Source organism: Accipiter gentilis, chromosome 10 (genome assembly GCF_929443795.1).
Source record: "Accipiter gentilis chromosome 10, bAccGen1.1, whole genome shotgun sequence".
NCBI classification, from domain to species: Eukaryota; Metazoa; Chordata; class Aves; order Accipitriformes; family Accipitridae; genus Astur; species Astur gentilis.
The window spans coordinates 7,964,492-7,984,509 of NC_064889.1; the positions used below are offsets into that span (position 1 = coordinate 7,964,492).

Consider the following 20,018-nt stretch of genomic DNA (forward strand, 5'->3'; position numbering starts at 1 on the left):
CCTTTGCTGCTGTTATGACACAGATGTCTCCATATCTGAGAGCTCCGCAGTGTTCTAAAACCAGAAAGGAGGAAGTGAGAAGCCATGGAAAGAAAGGCTAAGATGAGAACAGATTTTCTTTCCTTTTTCTCTCTTTTGTCATGGGTGCACAGATTCCTGCTTGGAATAGCTGGAAGAAAATACCTAAAGAATTTATTTGTGAGTCCAGATTTCTCCATGCACACGTTGCATTCTCTAATGGAACCCAAAGGAATTTGAATATTAGGGGAATGTCTAAAGATTAACATCAGTACATACAATTGCTGCACATTCTAAGAGCTTTAACTTTATAAAGTAGATAGTTGAGTGCTACAGACTAACTGTAAGTGGTTAATTGCAAATTACGGGTTTTGCTGTATGGGCTCTCATAATCTTTTAATTTTCTGGAAGATGTTGATACACCACACTTAGTGAAGCTAAGGAGAAATTTGAGGTTGATCAAAATGGGATTACTAGTTTATGTATGTGTTTTCTAAATGGAATTCTTTGTCTGCAGTCTGTAATATTTAAATTATTTCTCATTTGTAATGAGATGTTAGTCAAAAGCATCAGGCAGGGACTAAGGTGTCAGAAATATCAAAGACAATCTGTCTGGACTGTATACTAGAAAATGGAAATAGAAAGTGTTCAGTCTATTGTGAAAGCATGAGGGGAAAAGACCAGAGAACTGTTAAGACTTGAACTAGCTAGAAGCATTTTGATCCCCAAACAGCCTATTAAGATTTGAACTTAAGCAGAAGTGTAAAGCCCTGTAAATGGATGGTTCGAGAAATAATTTTGTAGGATGTCAAAGTTAAAATAGTGACGTTAGTCATGAAGTAGAAAGCTTTACATGCTGCTTCTCTCCAGGGCTAGTTTCATTGGTAACTCATGTCACATTGTGTTCTTGTGGCTTCCAGAAGACATGCTATCAATTCAGCCAGATGAGATACTATATTATGTGAGATACTTAGCACAGGCCTCCAAGGAGAATAGGCAGATAGGCAGCCAGCTGCACATCCTATAATAAAATGCAGTAGTTCAGGTGAGCACAGATTATTCAACATTACCTGAAGCTAAATGCCACAATATAGTTTGTTTAAACAACATACTCCAGGATGGTAGAATTCAACCTAACCCAAAAATGTCTCATCTAGATTTTTGCCAAAATTTACATAAAATATAAAATTTCCCTTACAGAAATACAAACAAGTTGTGATGCACAAATCTCATTAAATTCCATATCTGTGCTCAGATATACCTTGGAGAATGCCTTACTGAATAATGAAATTTTCAGCTGTTTGATGAGAGTTTCATTATGATTACAGCTAGGTTGATAGGTATTTGTTTCTTTTCAAAGCATCAAGGAACATCAAACAACATGTGTCCAATCAATACCATTGTTCTTGTTCCTGCTGTAGATGGCAGTTGCAGGTGTTAACTCCTCCTAGGATTTATTCTATTGTTTGGTAATCAGCATGGTTCTAAGTTACACGATTAGAAAAGATTAATTGGCCTACACCCAAAATTGAAAAATGAACACAAACACTCCTTTTTCTGACATGGCTTGACCTTCTCTTTTTCTAATTGCTGCCATCTGGGGAGTAGTATCAGCCTGCTCCAATCTGTTGTCACTGATTCTTCAAGTGGCAGTTTGGCTTGTAAATGGAAAGGGTATGTGACTTTATTGCATATCAGCTAATACTGGAAAAGTGGAACATAACTACCTGCTTGGTTTTTTAGGCTTAAAAGGCTATGGAGTTAATAATTTGATCTTTTTACTCAAAGCTAATTTTTAGAAACCCTTTACCGTATCACTTTCATGATTACCTGTGACACAGCACTGTCACCTTGGGCAACCAATAAGTCTCTAATAGGAATAAAGCCTGTAGTAGTCCATAGCAGCAAGCAGGCTTAGTCAAGGGAATTAGGAATTAGCATTTTCTAATACCCTGAGTAGACGTTTGCACATTCTCTAGCAGAACTAAAAGAACCTCTGCATGCTAAGGGCTATGGGGAATACTTTGTTTTTAAAATAAGCATTATCTTACTGTATCTAACATACATCCAAAGAATACAGGGATTTCTTCAAGTCTGGCAAGGTAGGTGCTTCTCATTTTTTATTTTAAGGAGAACAGTAAAGTAAGTGAACAGATTGGGTGCAACTGAGAGAAGAAATGTGGTCATCTTTTCTACAATTGCTTGAGTGGCCATTTGCTTGGGTCAAAGGTCTTTTGCAAAGCAGGATGCTAAAAATGCTCATTCTACCTTTAGTGAGATAAGAGCTGCCTGGGTTTTTCTCCCAAGTGGTAGTTATTTCTTCCGATATGTCTTCTGACACTTGAACTTGAATTAATCTTCGGTAGTTTAAATCTGAGCTATTCTTTTAATAATATAATAGCATTTTTATATACCTGGAATATCTTATCTAAGCAAAGACATTCTCTGTATTTCCTATATTTAAAAGAAGAGAGGGATTCTTCTTTGTGTCTTTAAAATGAATAATGAAAGTAAATTTTTAGCCGTCTGAAACATGCTTGAGGAAAAAGTACAGAGGTACGTACATATCTTTTGATATGTACTTGTTAATGCTTTATCAAAGTTCAGGTTTCTTTAGTATGCATTGTAGTTGCAGAGGAAAACATTGCTGATACATAGAACAGTAAAAGAAATAGATGATAAATGAAAAATGGCTGATGCTGTAAGCAAGATTGGTGTTATTTTTGTTGCACTGTCATGATTATCTCTTCAGTCCCCCTTGACCTGAAGCAAAGGGATAGATTTCTGAGCATTTGCAGTTCATGTCACTTTACCAGCCACACTGGAATCTAATATGGTCACACTTATTTTGAGAGAAACACACAACAGAAAATCAAACTAGATCAATACAGTAGCTTTCCTTGTATCGGTATTGATTATGTGGCTGCTGAAATACAGCTCGACAGTGGGCTTAGTCACCAGCCAGGCCTTGAGTGGCTCAGATGAGAAACTGCCTACACCTCATTGTTACTGAGATGAGAGCCTGGGAATCTGCAGGACTGAATCAGTGCACAGCACCAGTAGTGAAGATGGATGTCGCAACTCCCTATTTATCAGCCAAACCAAAGAGAGCTTGATGGCAGCAGTAAAACCTAGGTCTGTCATGGTTATATCTGTTTTAGTTTGAAAGGACTCACTGTGCTGCTGGCTATTTATGCAACCATGTGTGTATAAACACACAGCTCAGACATTCTCTTTACAGCCTACCAGTTTCAGGGCTGTCAATGGGAAATTCTTCAAAGTGCCTTTCTACTTGAAAGCTCTTGTTAATTTTGCTGCAGAAATCTTGCTTGATATACAGTTTTCTGCTAGTAATACCAATTTGAATGATATCAACAGACTGCACAAGTTTGGAAATTAGAAGTTCAAAAGTAAGTTGTGGGCAAACGTAGTTCTTCCAAGAATCCATCTTGCAAGGACATCTTGGATAAAATGTGGGTTAAGCTAAGGAAGCAAGAGTCACTGATCGTCAGGATAAGTGTCTGCAAATGGATTCAATCAGGGATATAGTCATCAGGAGTAATTGCATATGTATGTGTTCAAAGCTACAAATGGTTGCTTTCAGTCTTGTTCCTATTTCAAGCCAGTTGTCAGACTTCCATCACAACTAATTAAAAACCTTTCACATCAAGCTGAGGCCAAGTTTTCATCTTCAAAGTACTAATCGTTCAAGTTGCCATATCACCGTGTTTCTTCCTTGTTCAGTTTGGGATTTATTTTTTTTTTATTCACAGTTACAACTAGATGTGTCCTGCCTGATAAAATAGGCCTTTGGTGTTCATTTTCCTGAATTTTATTAGGGAATAATAATCCTGTTAATGGATGCAAAAATATTACTGCTTTGAATGTGTTTTCTCCTTTTAATACTAATATTTTTAGCAGAATCTTGTGAGCGTAGTGGATAGTGAGAAGGTAATGTATACTTTCCCAATGGATTTGATTAAAAACAAAAACTTTAAGCATGTGGTGGTACTGTTTTAATTATTTTTGGTATGATCCCAGAAAGCAAAGGCGTGGACCCTATTGAGCTAGATACTGTACAAACGCAGAACAAAGAGGTGATTAATGCCTGCACATGCAAAGGGCTGAATGGAATCATTTGACTGGATTTACATCACAGGTATGCAACCATGTGGTAATTGCATTATTTTGTCCTTTTGGTTGATTCCTGTTGTATCTGCTTACTCTCTACTAAAGCAAATGTCAAAGTTCTGATTCAAATGTGTGTATGCTGAGAATTACTTGGCTGCAGTGAAACAATGTAACAACAGTTTTCTAATTTAACAGTAGGCCCAATCCTGCAGATCCTGGAAAAGCCTAGTTCATATTGACTTCATTAAAGGTGGAATTCAGCCTACACTGCTGAGGGCTGGCATAAAGCCAATCTATGCTTAACTCTCCCCTAAGTCCTAAAATATGCACTGCTTTTGTTTCTGAACTATGGTAAATTTTATGTGGAGAATTCAACACCTGTAAGGTGTGTAGGATTGGGTCCAGAAAGATGTAGTAATTGCTAAGGAAAAAAGAAAAAAAGCAACGTCTTCTATTGCATAGCACAAAACACACTAGGTCTTAGTGAACTAAAATTTCTTCTGGTAGTCAAGAAGTTTTCTTCATCTTCTGTCAAATTAGTCTTGGACTTCATTATTTATGAATTTGCTCTCAAGACACTATCTACTTATAAAATATTTCTTGAAGATTTCATTTCATTGCACTTCTGTTGTCCTGTAGCACATGAAGATGAACTTTCTTGAGGACATGTGGGGAGACCTTCTTTGGGTAGACTAATAAGCAGGAATAATATATTGACTTGGATATATGTGTATATATAAATGTTTGCAAACACTAAGTGGGTATGTTCATCTTAAATTTTGCACTTTTATCTCTATTGAGCTAGGAGCTCTTTAAAAAATGAGTATCAAAATAGACCAGCTTGGTAAGTTAGGCAGCAGTAGTATGATGGTGACACAGAGACAAGTTGCTTTCCCATGCAGGGACATTGCTGTTCTGGTGCTTCTGCAGTGGTGACTAACTAGAGGTTTGTACAACCTGGTTTTGGTGCCACTTATACTATGCCTTCAGTAAAACGGTATCTGGTGTCAGCTCAGCATCTTGGATACTGTGTTTTCACAGGCACAACTGTTAGCATTGTTATCTGCAGACACTGGGCTGTGATTGTTGCCATGAGTAGAAAACGAAAGGCATGTAAGGAAACACTGCCAAAACATGTTTTATTTCTGTGTTAATTCTCCCAGTCCCCCTGTTTCATTCAGATGTTGATATTTTGATGAAAATTCAAAATAGAGATCCTGGAATACATTTAAATTAATAGAGGTGAAAGAGAGAAGGAAGCGTACAAAAGGATTGTTTGTGAGCAGCCTGGACTGAGATGGCAGAATAGATAGCTCCTAAAGATGTGGAGACTGGTAAATATATTTTCTAGAGAAGTGTGATGTATGTACTAGAAAGGAACTTACTGTGAGGAAGAAAATTACCCCAGATGTACCTTATTCCCCAGGTGCAGATGGACAAATGCCATTCCTCTTACTGATTGGGCAAGTAGTAGTTTGATGGTACTCAGCAGGGAACAAAACCCCATTTTGTAGTGTGGTGCTCTGGTGATCGCTGTGCAAAGGGACTGATGGCAGGACAGAGGAGGGCTAGTACATTTGCAGTTAAGCAGAGTCACCAGCTGCTGTATTCATGGGCAGAGAAGCACAGTGATTATGCTGTTCCTTCTCAGAGCTGCCACAGCTCAGAGCTTCCTGTTCCTTGTAGTGTGAATGGAATATTTCTCTGCCAGCCAAAGGAAGGCTGTCCCACTGCCTGCAAGGCATCTTTGTGCTGATGTGCAGAATTCCTCTCTTCTGGAAGCTGTCTGCACAGCTTTGCTCAGACAAAAAGTTGACTGCCCAAATGTGAATTAGTGAAGTCTGTAAGAGATTTTTAATATAACAGTGCTCCACTGACTTGAATATGTTTTTTTTTCATCAGTTACACAGTATTGTTTAGAGAGCTTTTCCTTTCTGAAGCCACCACCTTAAGGTCAGTGGTGCAGCAGTAAGTGCGCTAAACATTCATGTAGCTGCAGTGTAGATGGCCTGTTCCAGCAGATACACATTTTACACTCCTGAGTTTTTCCCAGCTTAGTGAGTAAACATATAGTCTTAGCTGACTGCAGAAAGATTAGTTTACTTCAGTGGGCTTAATCTATGACATAGACTAATCTTGATGTGATCCTATTACTGCAAGGTCAGGTGGGATTGTAGTTTTTTATTGTCTCGCTTTGCTCATTTGACTCTATTGTGTGTGTTTCGGAGCAGTTTTTGTCTTTATTGGTGTCACTGAGACTTTATAGTCAGGAGAGAGAGGTGGCTAACTATTGTGATCCCAGCTACACAAATGTTAGGAGATTGACTATGAAAGATCTGTAGCTGCCCAGAAGCTTTTGGTTTCTAATGATTGCACGCTCACCATTGAGCGTGAACTGATGCTAATGTCATAATCAACAGATAAAAGGGATGAGGTGCTCCTGACAGTCTGTGAGTGAGAGTGCATGGTATTGTCTTTCTCTAGCATGAGCATTACAGCAACTCCTGTTGGCAATCCCCAGGAAATCAATAAAAACCTTACAGGCGTGCCCTATTCTTCTACGTAGATTGTCAACAAAAAGCACAGTTACATTTTTATCTGGTGCTTGGTAGGCAGATGAGAGCAATGTATTTTTCTCCTAATTGGCTTCTTAAAATCTGCCTCGATTTAATTAGGTTTCACTACTTTGATGCACATTGCTTTTCTTAACAAATATCTGTCAACAAGAAGGTAAAACACTACAATCAGAAAACATCCAGCATAATGCTAAATCTCACTGGAATGTCAAAAGACTCAGTGAGTTAAGCAATGTGAATAAATAGGGACCAGCAATCGTTGAGAGGTTCTAAGCTCTGCCAGACAAGACCATCTAGGAGATGCTGATTCATTGCTCACTGATATGGGCTAGATTAGAGAGCTGTGTTTCCTGACTGCATCATCTGTGATTGGTAAATTTAACTGAAATAGAGACCTTTAAGTGCTAGAGTTATAGGCAGAGAAGGGGGATCAATGCTATTATATTTGTATTTCTCCTCCCTTGTTTTTCTTACTTCTGGTGATGAACTCTGAAATGAGATGTTTGGTTTGTGTATCTGACCCTTTTAAATGAACACCCTTGAAAGTTCAGCTGCGGTTTCCCTTTCTTTCTCTTTTGGTAAGTTTCATTAATGCTGGCAAAGTACTTTGAACATCTTGCAAAATTTTGAACTCGTTACCTTGAAGAACTGGGGGCTTGTCAATACAGTTGAGAATGTTCTTGTAAAATGTAGGGATTGTTTGCTCAAGCAATTTGCAGATAATAATCACACTTACATCTGTCCAAGGACTCCAAATGATTTTACAAATATCAGGGAATTAAGAGTCTTTGCATAGGTTTATATGATTGTTTCTTTTGTTCAGAAAGAGAAACCAAGGTATTAAAGATATGGGATGACTTGCGCATGGTCCCGTAGAAAATCGGGGCTGGGGCCAGGAAGACATCTGGTTCTCAGTTCCTTTACTTCTAAACCTGTTCTACACCTTATGTTTACTTTTATCTTGCTGCTAACTCATACCTCATATTGTCTTCTTGTTCTTCCATCAAAATGTATTGCACATGCACATTTCTAGGTCTTTTCTGTTACAGTTGCCATTATTACTAACTGGTCCAAATTTATTTTATGTATTTTATTTATATTTCTCAACTTGAAAAGCAATTTTCACAATCAGAGCCAACATGATTGTGTACAATACCAGTGCATTATGGTTTAGGAAAGGGCACTGGCCAATTAAACTCCTTTTCTTACAGAGAGGTTTTTAAACCTCTCCTGGACAATGAATTGCGACTAAAGATGGACATTTCAGCATATTTGACCTTTCCCACATGCTACTATCATGTAAAAAGAATTAAATATTAGACATTTTAATGCTTATATTTCTAAAGGGAAGATAAGCAAAACTGTATTAGAAAATGCTATTCTTTCCCTTCAAGAAAATAAGTGCTGCAGAATATCCACCAGATGGAGCTGGTGATAATAAAAAAAGCGTTGTGTGTGAAAACCAAGTTGCCAAATGATGGAGGTAAGAAGTGTTTACTTATCGTTGAAGATACCAAACGGATGTGGCACTAGTAACTATGTGTTTGGAATTTCACAATGGAACTCAATGCTATGAGTAAGAGAACTGATACGTTAACAAAGCATCTAATGGAAGTCTGTCCTTCCCCCTTTTTAGAACTTATAGCAATTCAATTATCTCCCAACAAGAAGCAGTTGCTTCCTCTATCTTGGGAATGATGGAACACAGTAGGAAGCCTTGTTTCATTATTTACTGTGTTGAACATGAGCAGAGTTCCAGCGTACCTGCTGCTCAGACCTTCCTTGTTTACCCAAGCAAGGAGCAGGCTTTTGTCACCAGTTGTAGATGTTATCTTGTGGTGAGAAGCAGAAATAGACTACTTCTTTCCACAGTTACACAGGCTCATTGTTTCAATTCTCAGATCAGTGGAGTTTTGTGGGCTAGCATCTAGCGGTGCAGGTACAAGGCTTCAATGCTTACTTGTATTTAAATTACTCATTTTGTTTATGATTTAATTCTTTAGCGCTCTCTTTTTCTTCACTATCATTTCAAGTCCTTTGTTATTAGCTAGGCAAGAGACATTCTTTCAGCCTTTATTTTAGTTGCTGGTAGATATGGGACTGTTCTGGATTTATTTAACTAGCTTTGTTTGAGACCACAGTATTGCATTGAAAAAAGTGGTGTACTGAATACTGAAATGATGGTGATTTTTTGCTTAGCTGAAATGAATAAGAAAACTCTTGTTACTGTCATGAGAGTGTATCCTCATTGAAATCTATGTCAAAATCTCCTTTGTTTTTAAGATCGTGAGGCTGAAGCTGATTGCTGTCTATGTTTGTACAGTATACATTAAAGTCACTGGGCATGAATCTCATTTTCAATGGGAGGCCGCCACCAGTGGCAATAGTTCTACTTCTAAAATCAGTCTTTTTTGCATTTTGTATCTAGGGTCACCCTGCTCACACCCGCAAGGCCCCCAGCATCTTTCCAGTCTGCTCAGCACAACGGACTCTTGGTGCTCCCCTCTAGCTCCAGTTCGTTGTTGCAATAACAAGGCTAGCACTCCATTTTTATCACAGAGCAAAAGTAACTGTATTAATGTGCAGACAGTTTCAGCCATGCTTTAGGCACAGGAGAAAAACACTTCAAACTGTATTTAACAGGAAATATTTACCATTTTATTTACCACATCTAATTGTTTGAATATAAACAGGATGCGTGGAAAATAATGAAAATATAGGGAAAATGAAGAAAAATCTTAATCTGATTGTTTAGGCAAACTGATTGTAATGGTTATCCAGGAGTGACTACTCTCTTAGTACTTTTTATCATTTGTCAGTCTAGGCTGATATAGGTATTTCAATTTACTACAAGGAAGTGCTTTCTCACATAGACAAGTCTGAGTCCAGTGAGAAGTGCTTGCTCCAGGTTGATGATGCACAGAAAATGGAGGAGGTTGCAGCAAAGCTGGTCTGTAAAATAATCTCATAAAGTGCAGTGTAATCCTTTCTGTCATCTAATTTACTGTATTACTATGACTGTGAAGACTGGAAAGAGTTCTGGTTTTCTGTCTATCTAAAAGGAAAGTTACTTACAAGTGTGCTGAGACTGAATGAACATCATTGTAATTAATTTGTTGTCATTATCCTTAAAGTAGATGTGTGTGATGGGTTAACCCTGGCTGAACACCAGGTGCCCACCAAAGCCGTTCTATCACTCCCCCATCCTCAGCTGGATAGGGGAGAGAAAATATAACAAAAGGCTCGCGGGTTGAGATAAGGACAGGAGAGATCATTCACTATTACCGTTACGGGCAAAACAGGCTCAATTTGCAAAACATACTCAATTTATTACAAATCAACCAGAGCAAGGTAATGAGAAGTAAAATGAAATCTCAGAACACCTTCCCACCACCCCTCCATTCTTCCCAGGCACAACTACCCTCCCGGATTTCACCACCAAGCCCCCCCAGCGGCACAGGGGGACAGGGATGGGGTTTATGGTCATCACACGTTATTTTCTGCCGCTTCACCTCCTCAGGACGAGGGCTGATCACACTCTTCCCCTGCTCCAGCGTGGGGTCCCACCCACAGGAGACAGTCCTCCACGAACTCCTCCAACGTGGGCCATTCCCACGGGCTGCAGTTCTTCACGAACTGCTCCAGCATGGGTCCATTCCACGGTGTGCAGTCCTTCAGGAGCACACTGCTCCAGCGCGGGTCCCCCACGGGGTCACAAGTCCTGCCAGAAAGCCTGCTCCGTGGGCTCCTCTCTCCACAGATCCGCAGGTCCTGCCAGGAGCCTGCTCCAGCGCGGGGTTCCCACGGGGTCACAGCCTCCTTCGGGAACCCACCTGCTCCGGCGTGGGGTCCTCCACAGGCTACAGGTGGATATCTGCTCCACCGTGGACCTCCCTGGACTGCAGGGGGACAGCCTGCCTCACCAGGGTCTTCACCACGGGCTGCAGGGGAATCTTCGCTCCGGCGCCTGGAGCATCTCCTCCCCCTCCTTCTTCACTGACCTTGGTGTCCGCAGGCTTGTTTCTCTTACATGTTCTCACTCCTCACTCTGGCGGCAGTTTCTCTTCGTCCCAACTTTTTTTCCTCCTTAAAAATGTTATCACAGAGGCGTTACCACTATCACTGATTGGCTCGGCCTTGGCCGGCGGCGGGTCCGTCTCGGAGCCGGCTAATATGGGCTCGCTCTCTCTCGAACACAGGGGAAGCTTCCAGCAGTTTCTTACAGAAGCCACCCCTGTAACCGCCCCCCCGCTACCAAAACCTTGCCAAACAAAACCAATACAATGTGAAAACCTAGACTGTTTTTAAAGACTCAGCTTTGTATCCTGAGTAACATAGGACAATATGACTGATCTGCTGGCACATATACATTGTTCCATACCAATTACTGAGGATCTCCAGCTCCACATGGCCTGTATTCTCTGAAGTGTTGGCATGAATTCAGGTTTTTATAATTCTCTTCCAAGCTTCTTCTCTATAATTCTTTGCATACCACTAAAGGCAAGGGGACTAGAAATTCACCTGGTCCAAGGATGACAGGCTACCTGTGCTTTCAAAGTAAGTGGGCAGATACAGGTCCTGAATTCATCAATTCCAGAGCTAAATTCTACACATAGGAGAGGGATGAGGTTTTTACTCCTATTACAGCAATTCAGTCATTTTCAATTGTAATTCACACCATATACTTTTGCACGTTAGGTTGCTGTCCAAGATCTGGTGACATTTCTCATCTGTTTCCATCAGTATCTGTTACAGACAACTTAATATTGTGTTGAATTGGGCTTTGAAGGCAAATGAAAAAATTAACAAATTGCTTTGCTTCTTACAATGAACGAGAGCCCATGAACTATCTACTCGTTCACCTAGATGAGTTTTTAACCCACTAGTTATGCCATTGGCTAGAGAAATATTGTTTGTAAGTACAACTATTTTCTCCACAGAAGTAGCTTCTGTATGTTTTGAAACCTTTTTTAGAAACATTCCTATTTTCCTCACAAAACTAAAACTCAATAGTTTTACTGAAAGTGGTGCTTTTATGGAAATTCAGATTTTGCGTTCTTATTTCTTCTGCACAGTAATAACCAAATAGTGCATCATAAAAGTGTTTTTTTTTAATGGAAGATGGTTAATTAGTTCTACCAGTGCTACTGCATTCTCAGGTTCATGGGAAACTAACTAGGCCTGGGTTTAGTTCTTCTGATACTTGCATTAAACCCCCAAACCACAAGTTTCCAATATCTGCCCTTTAACTTACACAAATGTATTCAAATGAGGATCTATCTCCATTTCTTATTTCAATATGGAAATACTTTCTTTATGTAGCTGACTGGAGAATTGATGAGTGAAACAGGTTTCAGTCAAGAAGTATTGGTTTATCAAAACTGAAATTTTTCACAATAACTATGTTTTAATAAGCTTGAAAAGAAATACTGCTATCTTTAGAAAGTTTGCAGAAGGAGACGGACAAAAAGACAAAATTGTCCTAAACCACAGCTGCCTTTCTGAGATAGGGATTTATAAGCCCAGTGTCCTGATCTGAACTGACTGTCGGAGATCACACGGTACATTTTGAAGACAGCAGTTTATGGCAAAATATCAATATTCCTTATGGAAATTATTTGGAACCTTGGTACCAGGTTAGTAGCTAAGTGTTGTGGAGAGTGAGGTTCTTTCTGCTGTCTTGGTACTATTCTGTATTATCTCATATGAAGGCTGAGTAATGAATAGACCTGGAGAAATAAATTATTTTTTTCCCTCCTTTTGCCCACAAAACAATTTTAAAAACTCTACAGTACGTTCAATCTTTGGCTCATTAGTGGAGCTGAAATAATAATTAGCTTGCTTTCATAAAAGCCCAGAGCAATGAAACATTGCCATTCTAAACAACAAAACTGAGTGAAGCATCACAGCCAGTGTTTTAGGCTTTGCACAGGTAAAACAGAGATTTATCCCAAGTGAAGGCCTGAAATATCTGTAGTAACTTAGCATCTAAATTCAGTATTCAAAGTGAACCACTGCTTTAGTTTTAAAGAGCTTTACTTACTCTGTTTTAGTGTCCCTAAAGCAGTTATGAAGTTTAATCCGCATAAAATATGTTTTTTATTATTATCTTCATAGTCCCATTTTTAGAATTCAGGTTTTACCTCCCCATGTTTTAAAGAAACAGAAGTCAACAAATGGATTTTCTTTCACTTTTCTTAGCTTGGAAGACCTAGCTGTTTGCAGAATCCTAGGATGAGACAAGGAAGTGATTTATCAACGTGCTCCCAAGCTGATTCTAGCTCTTTCAGCTTGGTTGGAAATTGAACACGTGATGCAGTAGTGAAGGGATGTACTGTCTGTTTTCAGCTCCGCCTCTTTGAGAGCAGCGGTAAGATGTCACTAGTGCTCTAATTATATTAGTAGGCAATTTGCATGTGAAGTAAATTACTGTACATGGGGACATGGCATATAATATGCCATCAAGGCCTGAGTTTTCAAAAATACCCATTAACCATGGTCTAGAGCCTCACAAATGCCCACTGAGATTAATTTCGATAGTCACATGCTGGATAAGGTCCTTGATCTGCTTCAGTTTTTGAAAAGTCATTTGAGGCAACAAGAATCTGAATTGAAGAAAGGTGGCAGCTCCCATTTGTTATTATAGGAGCTGTTGCTTGTTCAGCATTTTTCAGAATTAGGTCAATAACTGTCTGAGCTTGAGCAATCAAAATTACTGAGTTTCTTATCAATATTTGAACCTTTAACCAATTATACTGTTCCTTATCTGTAAAATGATGAGTTGGATTTCTGTTATTAGTTATCTGGGTTATATTTATATAAAAAGAAAGAGAGCCCAAGCAGAAAATTATATTGATGTGCAAAGTATGGGCCTATTACTGTTTTCATGGAAGGCATTATCTAATGCCTTCCTGACATGTGGTGCATATCCACTACTACCAGTACATGTGTAATAAATGGGTAAGGAAATGTGCAGTCCAGTCAAGCTGGGATCTCTGACTGGTTTTCTCCTGGTAGTCACCACTGCCATCAGTGGTACATGGCGGGGGGTGGGGGGAAACAAACACCTAACCCCCCAAAAAGGTGCTTGTGTTACCCCTGGAGGTCCTTATTTTCTACATCATACATATATAAATGAGTAATTCAGCTTTCCTGTGCCTCAGCTGCTGCCTTATTAGAGATGAGAATGCTTCCTTGCTTCCCAAGGGTATTGAAGTTTAGGTTTTTAATGTTCAAGTCACTTGAATCTTAAGATGGAAAGTGCTACGGGAATAGCTACTAAGTTCTAGGTAATACAATCTAAATATAATACACTATATCAGGCAGGAACAGATGAGTGCACATAAGATTTTGTGCTGTCCTCAGCGATCATTTTCTTGTATTGCTATTTCTTCCTTCCCAGGTAGTTTCAAACCAGGGAAAGAAACCATGTAACTAATTGTCCTGGTTTTGGCTGGGATAGAGTTAATTTTCTTTCTAGTAACTGGTATAGTGTTATGTCTTGGATTCAGTATGAGAAAAAAGTTGATAACACTGATGTTTTCAGTTGTTGTTATGTAATGTTTATACTAAGTCAAGGATTTTTCAGGTTCTCATGCCCAGCCAGCAAGAAGGCTGGAGGGGCACAAGAAGTTGGGAGGGGACACAGCCAGGGCAGCTGACCCAAACTGGCCAAAGGGATATTCCATACCATGTGATGTCATGCCCAGTATATAAACTGGGGGGAGGTAGCCTGGGGGTGTGGATTGCGGCTCAGGAACTAACTGGGCATGAGTTGGCAAGTGGTGAGCAACTGCATTGTGCATCACTTGTTTTGTATAATCCAATCCTTTTATTATTATTGTCATTTTATTATTGTTATTATCCTCATTATTACTTTCTTTCTTTCTGTTCTATTAAACTATTTTTATCCCAACCCATGAGTTTTACCTTTTTCCTTCCGATTCTCTCCCTCATTGCACTGGGTGGGGGGGAAGTGAGTGAGCGGTTGTGTAGTGCTTAGTTGCTGGCTGGGGTTAAACCATGACACTCATTTAGTTCTATTAATCAGATATGAAGTCACTGCTAATAGTAACTAGAGCTTTTTGTGGTGTTGTCTGAAAGCACATGAATGTCAAAAGTGTGGTGCTGGACAAATTTTCCTGTAAAAATGCTCTCCCAACACCATCTTCTGTGGCAAGGCATTCTTCATTTCCACTTCTAATGTAACATACCTGCTCACTTAGTTGGAAGCTGATTGTGTTTTAAATTGCTGTGTGTCCCAATGTGCTTCCAAACCCTCCAAAAACCAGCTCTCTGCTTGTATGAGCAGCCTTTGATGTACTTCAGAGAGCACTTGGGGGAAAGGAGCCACAGAGCTGCAAGAGAAAAACTCATGGTGTTCTTCTGTGATCAAATTAAGCCCATCCAACCATATGCTGCTCCACTGTTAGTACTAGTGATCATGTAGCCATGTGGAAAATTGTTAAACCACTGACAACTAGTCCTGTCTATGCAAGATGTCTTCACCTAGTTCAGTCTGCAGTTAAATGGACTTCTGCCTATAAAACTGTTCTTCTGATGTCTCCAAGGATGCTGTATTAAGGTAGCAGAACCTAAGACATGCCCCCCCATCACAAATTCAGACTCCAAGTTATCCTGCTACGTTTCAGTTCAGCGCAGTAATTCTAAACTGCTGAGATGCACACGTTTTTCTCATTTTTACTTTTCAGTTTGAGTATGTTTTGTAGGTATAATGCTGTGATACAGAAGAGGCTGATACAGTGTAACACCTTCAGTATCCCGGCAAATGGGATACAGTGCACTCTAGGAAATTTGCAGAATCCCGGTGAACAGCAGATTGAAGAGTGTGCCCTCGTAGTGATGAAGGCTGTGTATTGTGGTGTTTTTAGGAAGAGGGAAATGTTTATTCCCTCTGTTTGGCACTCATGAGTTTGCATCTGGAGTACTGTCTCAATTTTGGGAGCCCCTTAGTACAAGAGAGAGATTGAAAAATGTCTCCCAGTGGGGGGCCGTCAGTATGATTAGGGTATGGAAGCACCTGATGTAAAGATAGGCTAGAAGAGCTGGGTTTGTTCAGCTTGGAGAGGAGAAGGCTGAGGAGGAATTTAGTTGCAGTCTTCCACTAAGTAAAGGAGTGTTACAGAGAAGACGGAGCCAGATTCTTCTCAGAGGTGCAGAAGGAAGAAACAATGGCTGTAAGTTGCAGCAAGGGAAATTTCAAAGGGACATAAGGAAAAAATTCCTTACAGTTAGGAATGGTTGCATACTGGAGCGGGTTGCCCAGAGGGCTGGAAACACTGTTCTTATAAGTTTTCAGCATTCAGCTGGACAAAGCCCTGAACCACTTGATCCAACTTTTAGGTTGGCTCTCCTTTGAACAGGGGGTCAGACTAGGTGAGCTTCAAAAGTCATTCCAACTTAATTTTTTCTATGATTCTACAAATACAGGGAAGCTGAGTCTATGTCCGAAGGTGAGGTGACAGAAAGATCTGGTGGGTTTCTGCATGTTCAGTTCCTTAGGCAGGTTTTGTTCTTTATTAGTACAGATTATTTCTCATATGTGAGGGTGGTAACACAGGCACCAATTTACAGGCCCACTGGCACAAGCAGAGGCTATTTCTTTACCTTTTCTATTCTGTCTACATGTCTCGTGGTCTGCTTAATTTCACTTTAAACGTGCTTTTTTTCTTGCAAGAGAAGAAGAGAGGGGACAGGCAGTTGCTAAGTAACAAAGACTCTTGGAATGGCTAAATAGGCAATGCTGAAGTAAAAGTACCACAAAGTGGCCTACAGTCTTCCTCTGAGTTTATTAAGTGTGGAATTGACTAAATGAAACTTGTTTTCTATAAATGTCACCTGCCAGTTACATGCTGTCTGAGTTTTGTTGTGTAAGCTGTTACATTTTTAATCCAAATATGCTTTTGCCTAGGTTACTACAGCATTGATTTGAGGATATGTAGTTTACAGAAAAAGGAGTCAACTTTCCTCACCCAGCAGACAGCAGTCCCCAGCGACCTACAGCGTGCTCATTCTCATGGTAGGTAACCAGCACTGAACGATACTCTGTCTGCACTTCAATTCAGGGATAGAAACTAAAGAATCAAGAACTGCTGAAGTATGTAATAGCTAAGACCTATAACTGAGATAAAACAGTAATGTACTGCAGTGTATAACTGAAGTGTGAACTGCTGAAGGGAATTGAAGACATGGTGCTCCCACTACCAGTTTTGTTGTGCACAGGAAGTTTTAAATAGAGTAAAAATGGTGTAAAATTCTCCAAATGCTCTTCATTATTTGAGTTGCAGCTCTTCAGACCTAAGAAAGATGTCAAGCTCTGTATTGCAAAATTACAAAGGGTTTTTTTGCAAATGAAAAATACACTTTGAGTGGAAAATTGTCATACTGCTAATGAAAACCATCATGATTTCATGAAGTGTTCAGGGTTCTTCAGAACTTGAACATGTAAAACTTTTTTGGTTTTCTCCCTTGTCTCTAGGGACATAGAGCTTTGGAATTTTTTGTTCCGTGGGTTTGATTTCTGTTCCTCCTCATAACTCTGTAAACTTACCCATCATTTAAGTCATATTTCTGTTAATAGTAAGGCCAGAAATTATAGCCCTGAATATAATGTGTAAAAACAGGTCTTTAATCTGCACCTAATGTCATCAACTATCCAAAGACAGTATTTGTTTAAAAAGAAAAGAAAAGAAAGAAGTAGTGATTTGGAAGCTAAATGGTCCTAGTTGCAGTAGAGCTTGTGATAAAACCAGTTATTCAATGTTTGTGTAATTTTTGATCCCCCAGTGTCTGTCTGATCTTCTGGACCTCAATACCTTTCTCTCCAGTTTGGTACTAAGTTATTGTACCCCACTATAGAGTGTTATCACTGCCTGTTCTGCATTTTTGTTGATAAATGCTGTATTTATTGTCATTAGATTGTCCCTTCCTTCCTTCCTCCATCCCTTCCTATCTTTGATTTTAAGTGTTACAAATTTGAAAGTACTTGTAGCACAAATGGAGAAGCACTCAAAAGAACAAGAAGGAAAAAATTGAAACCTTATTCTTTAGTTCTTGGTAAAGAGAGGGGAGAAAACTATAAAAATTTTATGGGAAGAAAGTGGTGGGTTTTTTTCTAAAAGCAATAGAATTTGTAATGGACTATGGTGTTGTAGCGGACTGTTTTGTTTCTTTTGGCTAATAATGAGACCTAGCAGCTGTTTCATAGCTTTCTGTTCATGACATAAAAGTAATGTACTGCTTCTGTGATCTGCATGATTCATGACCAGTGCATCTGAATGTGTAGATGTGGGGGGCTGGAGAAGGCCGGAAAATGTTCAGTGTGAGGAAATGAGAAAAGGCAAGTGCAATGCTGTTACTAGACCAGTGAGAAGCCAGTATAATCAAACAGTAGCAGTTCTTCAAATGTTAAACGTTTTTGTTTTTACAGTTTGAAGTATGCAACTCTCCAGAATCAGGAGCATTTGTACTTACAGTTTTGGTTTCATGTTCTTTCAAAAGTGAATCTACAGCTGCAAAACTGTTGGATTTGGAAAGCAAAGCACTTAATCAGTAGTCAGGAAACTTGTTGCTCTTTTCCTTTACCTTGTCTATAAAATATTATCCAGTTTCATTCTGCTCCAGCTCATTTCAGATGGGCCCTCAGTCGTCTGCTTTGGAGGTGCACAGCTATGAGATGTTAGTCTGATTTCCTGCAGCTTTTTATATGTACTACAATGAGAGAATTTTTGAAAGTTAAAAATACATTAAACTACTGAACTGGCTGTCTGAAGCTAGCCAACTTGTGGAGAGTACATAAATGGATTAACAGGATTAAATTGTCTTGAAGAGAAATTTTGACATTTCCATTTGTTTTCAGTTTGGGAGAGTAGCAGGTTTATCCTGCCAGTAACAGAGTAGCAGGTGGGTTTCTGAAGAGTTGAAAGACTTCAAAATGATAATAGTTTGCAGCACTACAGTGATTTCAGACAATCCTGGTGTATGCTCATGTCCTTATGCAGGAAAATTCCTGTTGAAGTGGAAGATGGATTTGCTTGTGGGGACACTTGTCTAGATGTTTTGATAGCAAGCACAACATAACTAATCATTACCATCTTGGAAAAAACCTTTTTGGAAAAGCATTTATGCAACACCAAGCACAATACCAGCAGCTCTTGTTCTTAGCATAATTAATGAATACCCTTAATGGAATGTAGGGTGGTTTTTTTTAGTTAAACACATGACTTCAAATTTTTTTACTGTATCAGAAATGTCAAAGGATACCAACATATTTTTTTAATAGAAAACATTCTTTTAAGGTATCCCATTAAAAAAATGAAGAAGTGCTTTTAGTTTTTGTTCTATAATCCATTGTCTGTGAAAGAAACTCACATTTAGTTTAATACTTGTATTAAATGCAAAGTGAAGGAAGGCCTAATTATACATGCCCTTTATATTTAAGTCTTTATACAGGTTTAAGCCTATCTTACCCCAGTCTGTCTGTGTAAATAAAGTTCATCGGATTATGCACTACTGCTTTCCATATTTAGTGAGTGGAAACATTTCAGCTGACATGGTGGACTATAGGTCAAAGCTTTAAATCTATAACTTTTTTTTTTCAAACTGACATCAGACATGTCTGATGTGATGTCATAGAATAGCTCTGACCACGAACAGTGAAAGCACTTTAGTCCATTTTAAATTTTCTATAGGCTGAAAGAACTACAGCTATCTTTAACCAAACTATTCACTTTTTTAAAAACACATTGTGTTAGGGCCTTTGAGCCATGGATCTTTCCATGACTGCAGATGTTAAATTTCCGTGGTGCGGTATCTATAGGAGATACAGGTACTTACATTTTACATAGTATGTTACTTTTGTGTACTTTGAAATGGATGCATCCTGCTCTTCCCAGGGAGCAGGCTGTCAAGGATCACCTTGAAGGTGATCTTGCAAATGGAGTGTGCCTGCCCTCCACTTAATCTTTTACAGGGATATATGGTCTTGGGTTTTTCATCATCTAACTTTGACCAATTTGATCTTATTGCAAAACATGGAGGGTGATGGACAGATGCGTCCATTGCATGTCATGAATTGTTCAGTTTCAGAACCAGTTTAAGGATCTTTCATACTGCGCCAGATACTCATTTGTTGTCAACCACATCCTGTTACAAGTGATTACCACCCTTTCCTCCCCCAGTGCTGATGTAAACCATATGGTTACACAAACCATTAAATCAGCTCAACTGATGAAGTAGTAAACTCCAAAGTGAGACAGGAACCTTCATTAACAA

At 39.2% G+C, this 20,018-nt stretch overlaps 1 protein-coding gene across 1 annotated transcript in view; it reads left to right on the forward strand.

The window, feature by feature from the left end:
* Positions 1-2,010: 2,010 nt before the first annotated feature.
* Positions 2,011-20,018, forward strand: part of TRPM1 (transient receptor potential cation channel subfamily M member 1) — a 119,385-nt gene continuing 101,377 nt past the window's right edge. The window contains exons 1-2 of the mRNA XM_049813308.1: positions 2,011-2,120; positions 16,657-16,764. Of these exons, the coding sequence (XP_049669265.1) occupies positions 16,762-16,764 (3 nt within the window). The 5' untranslated portion in view covers positions 2,011-2,120; positions 16,657-16,761. The remainder of the gene's footprint in view (positions 2,121-16,656; positions 16,765-20,018) is intronic.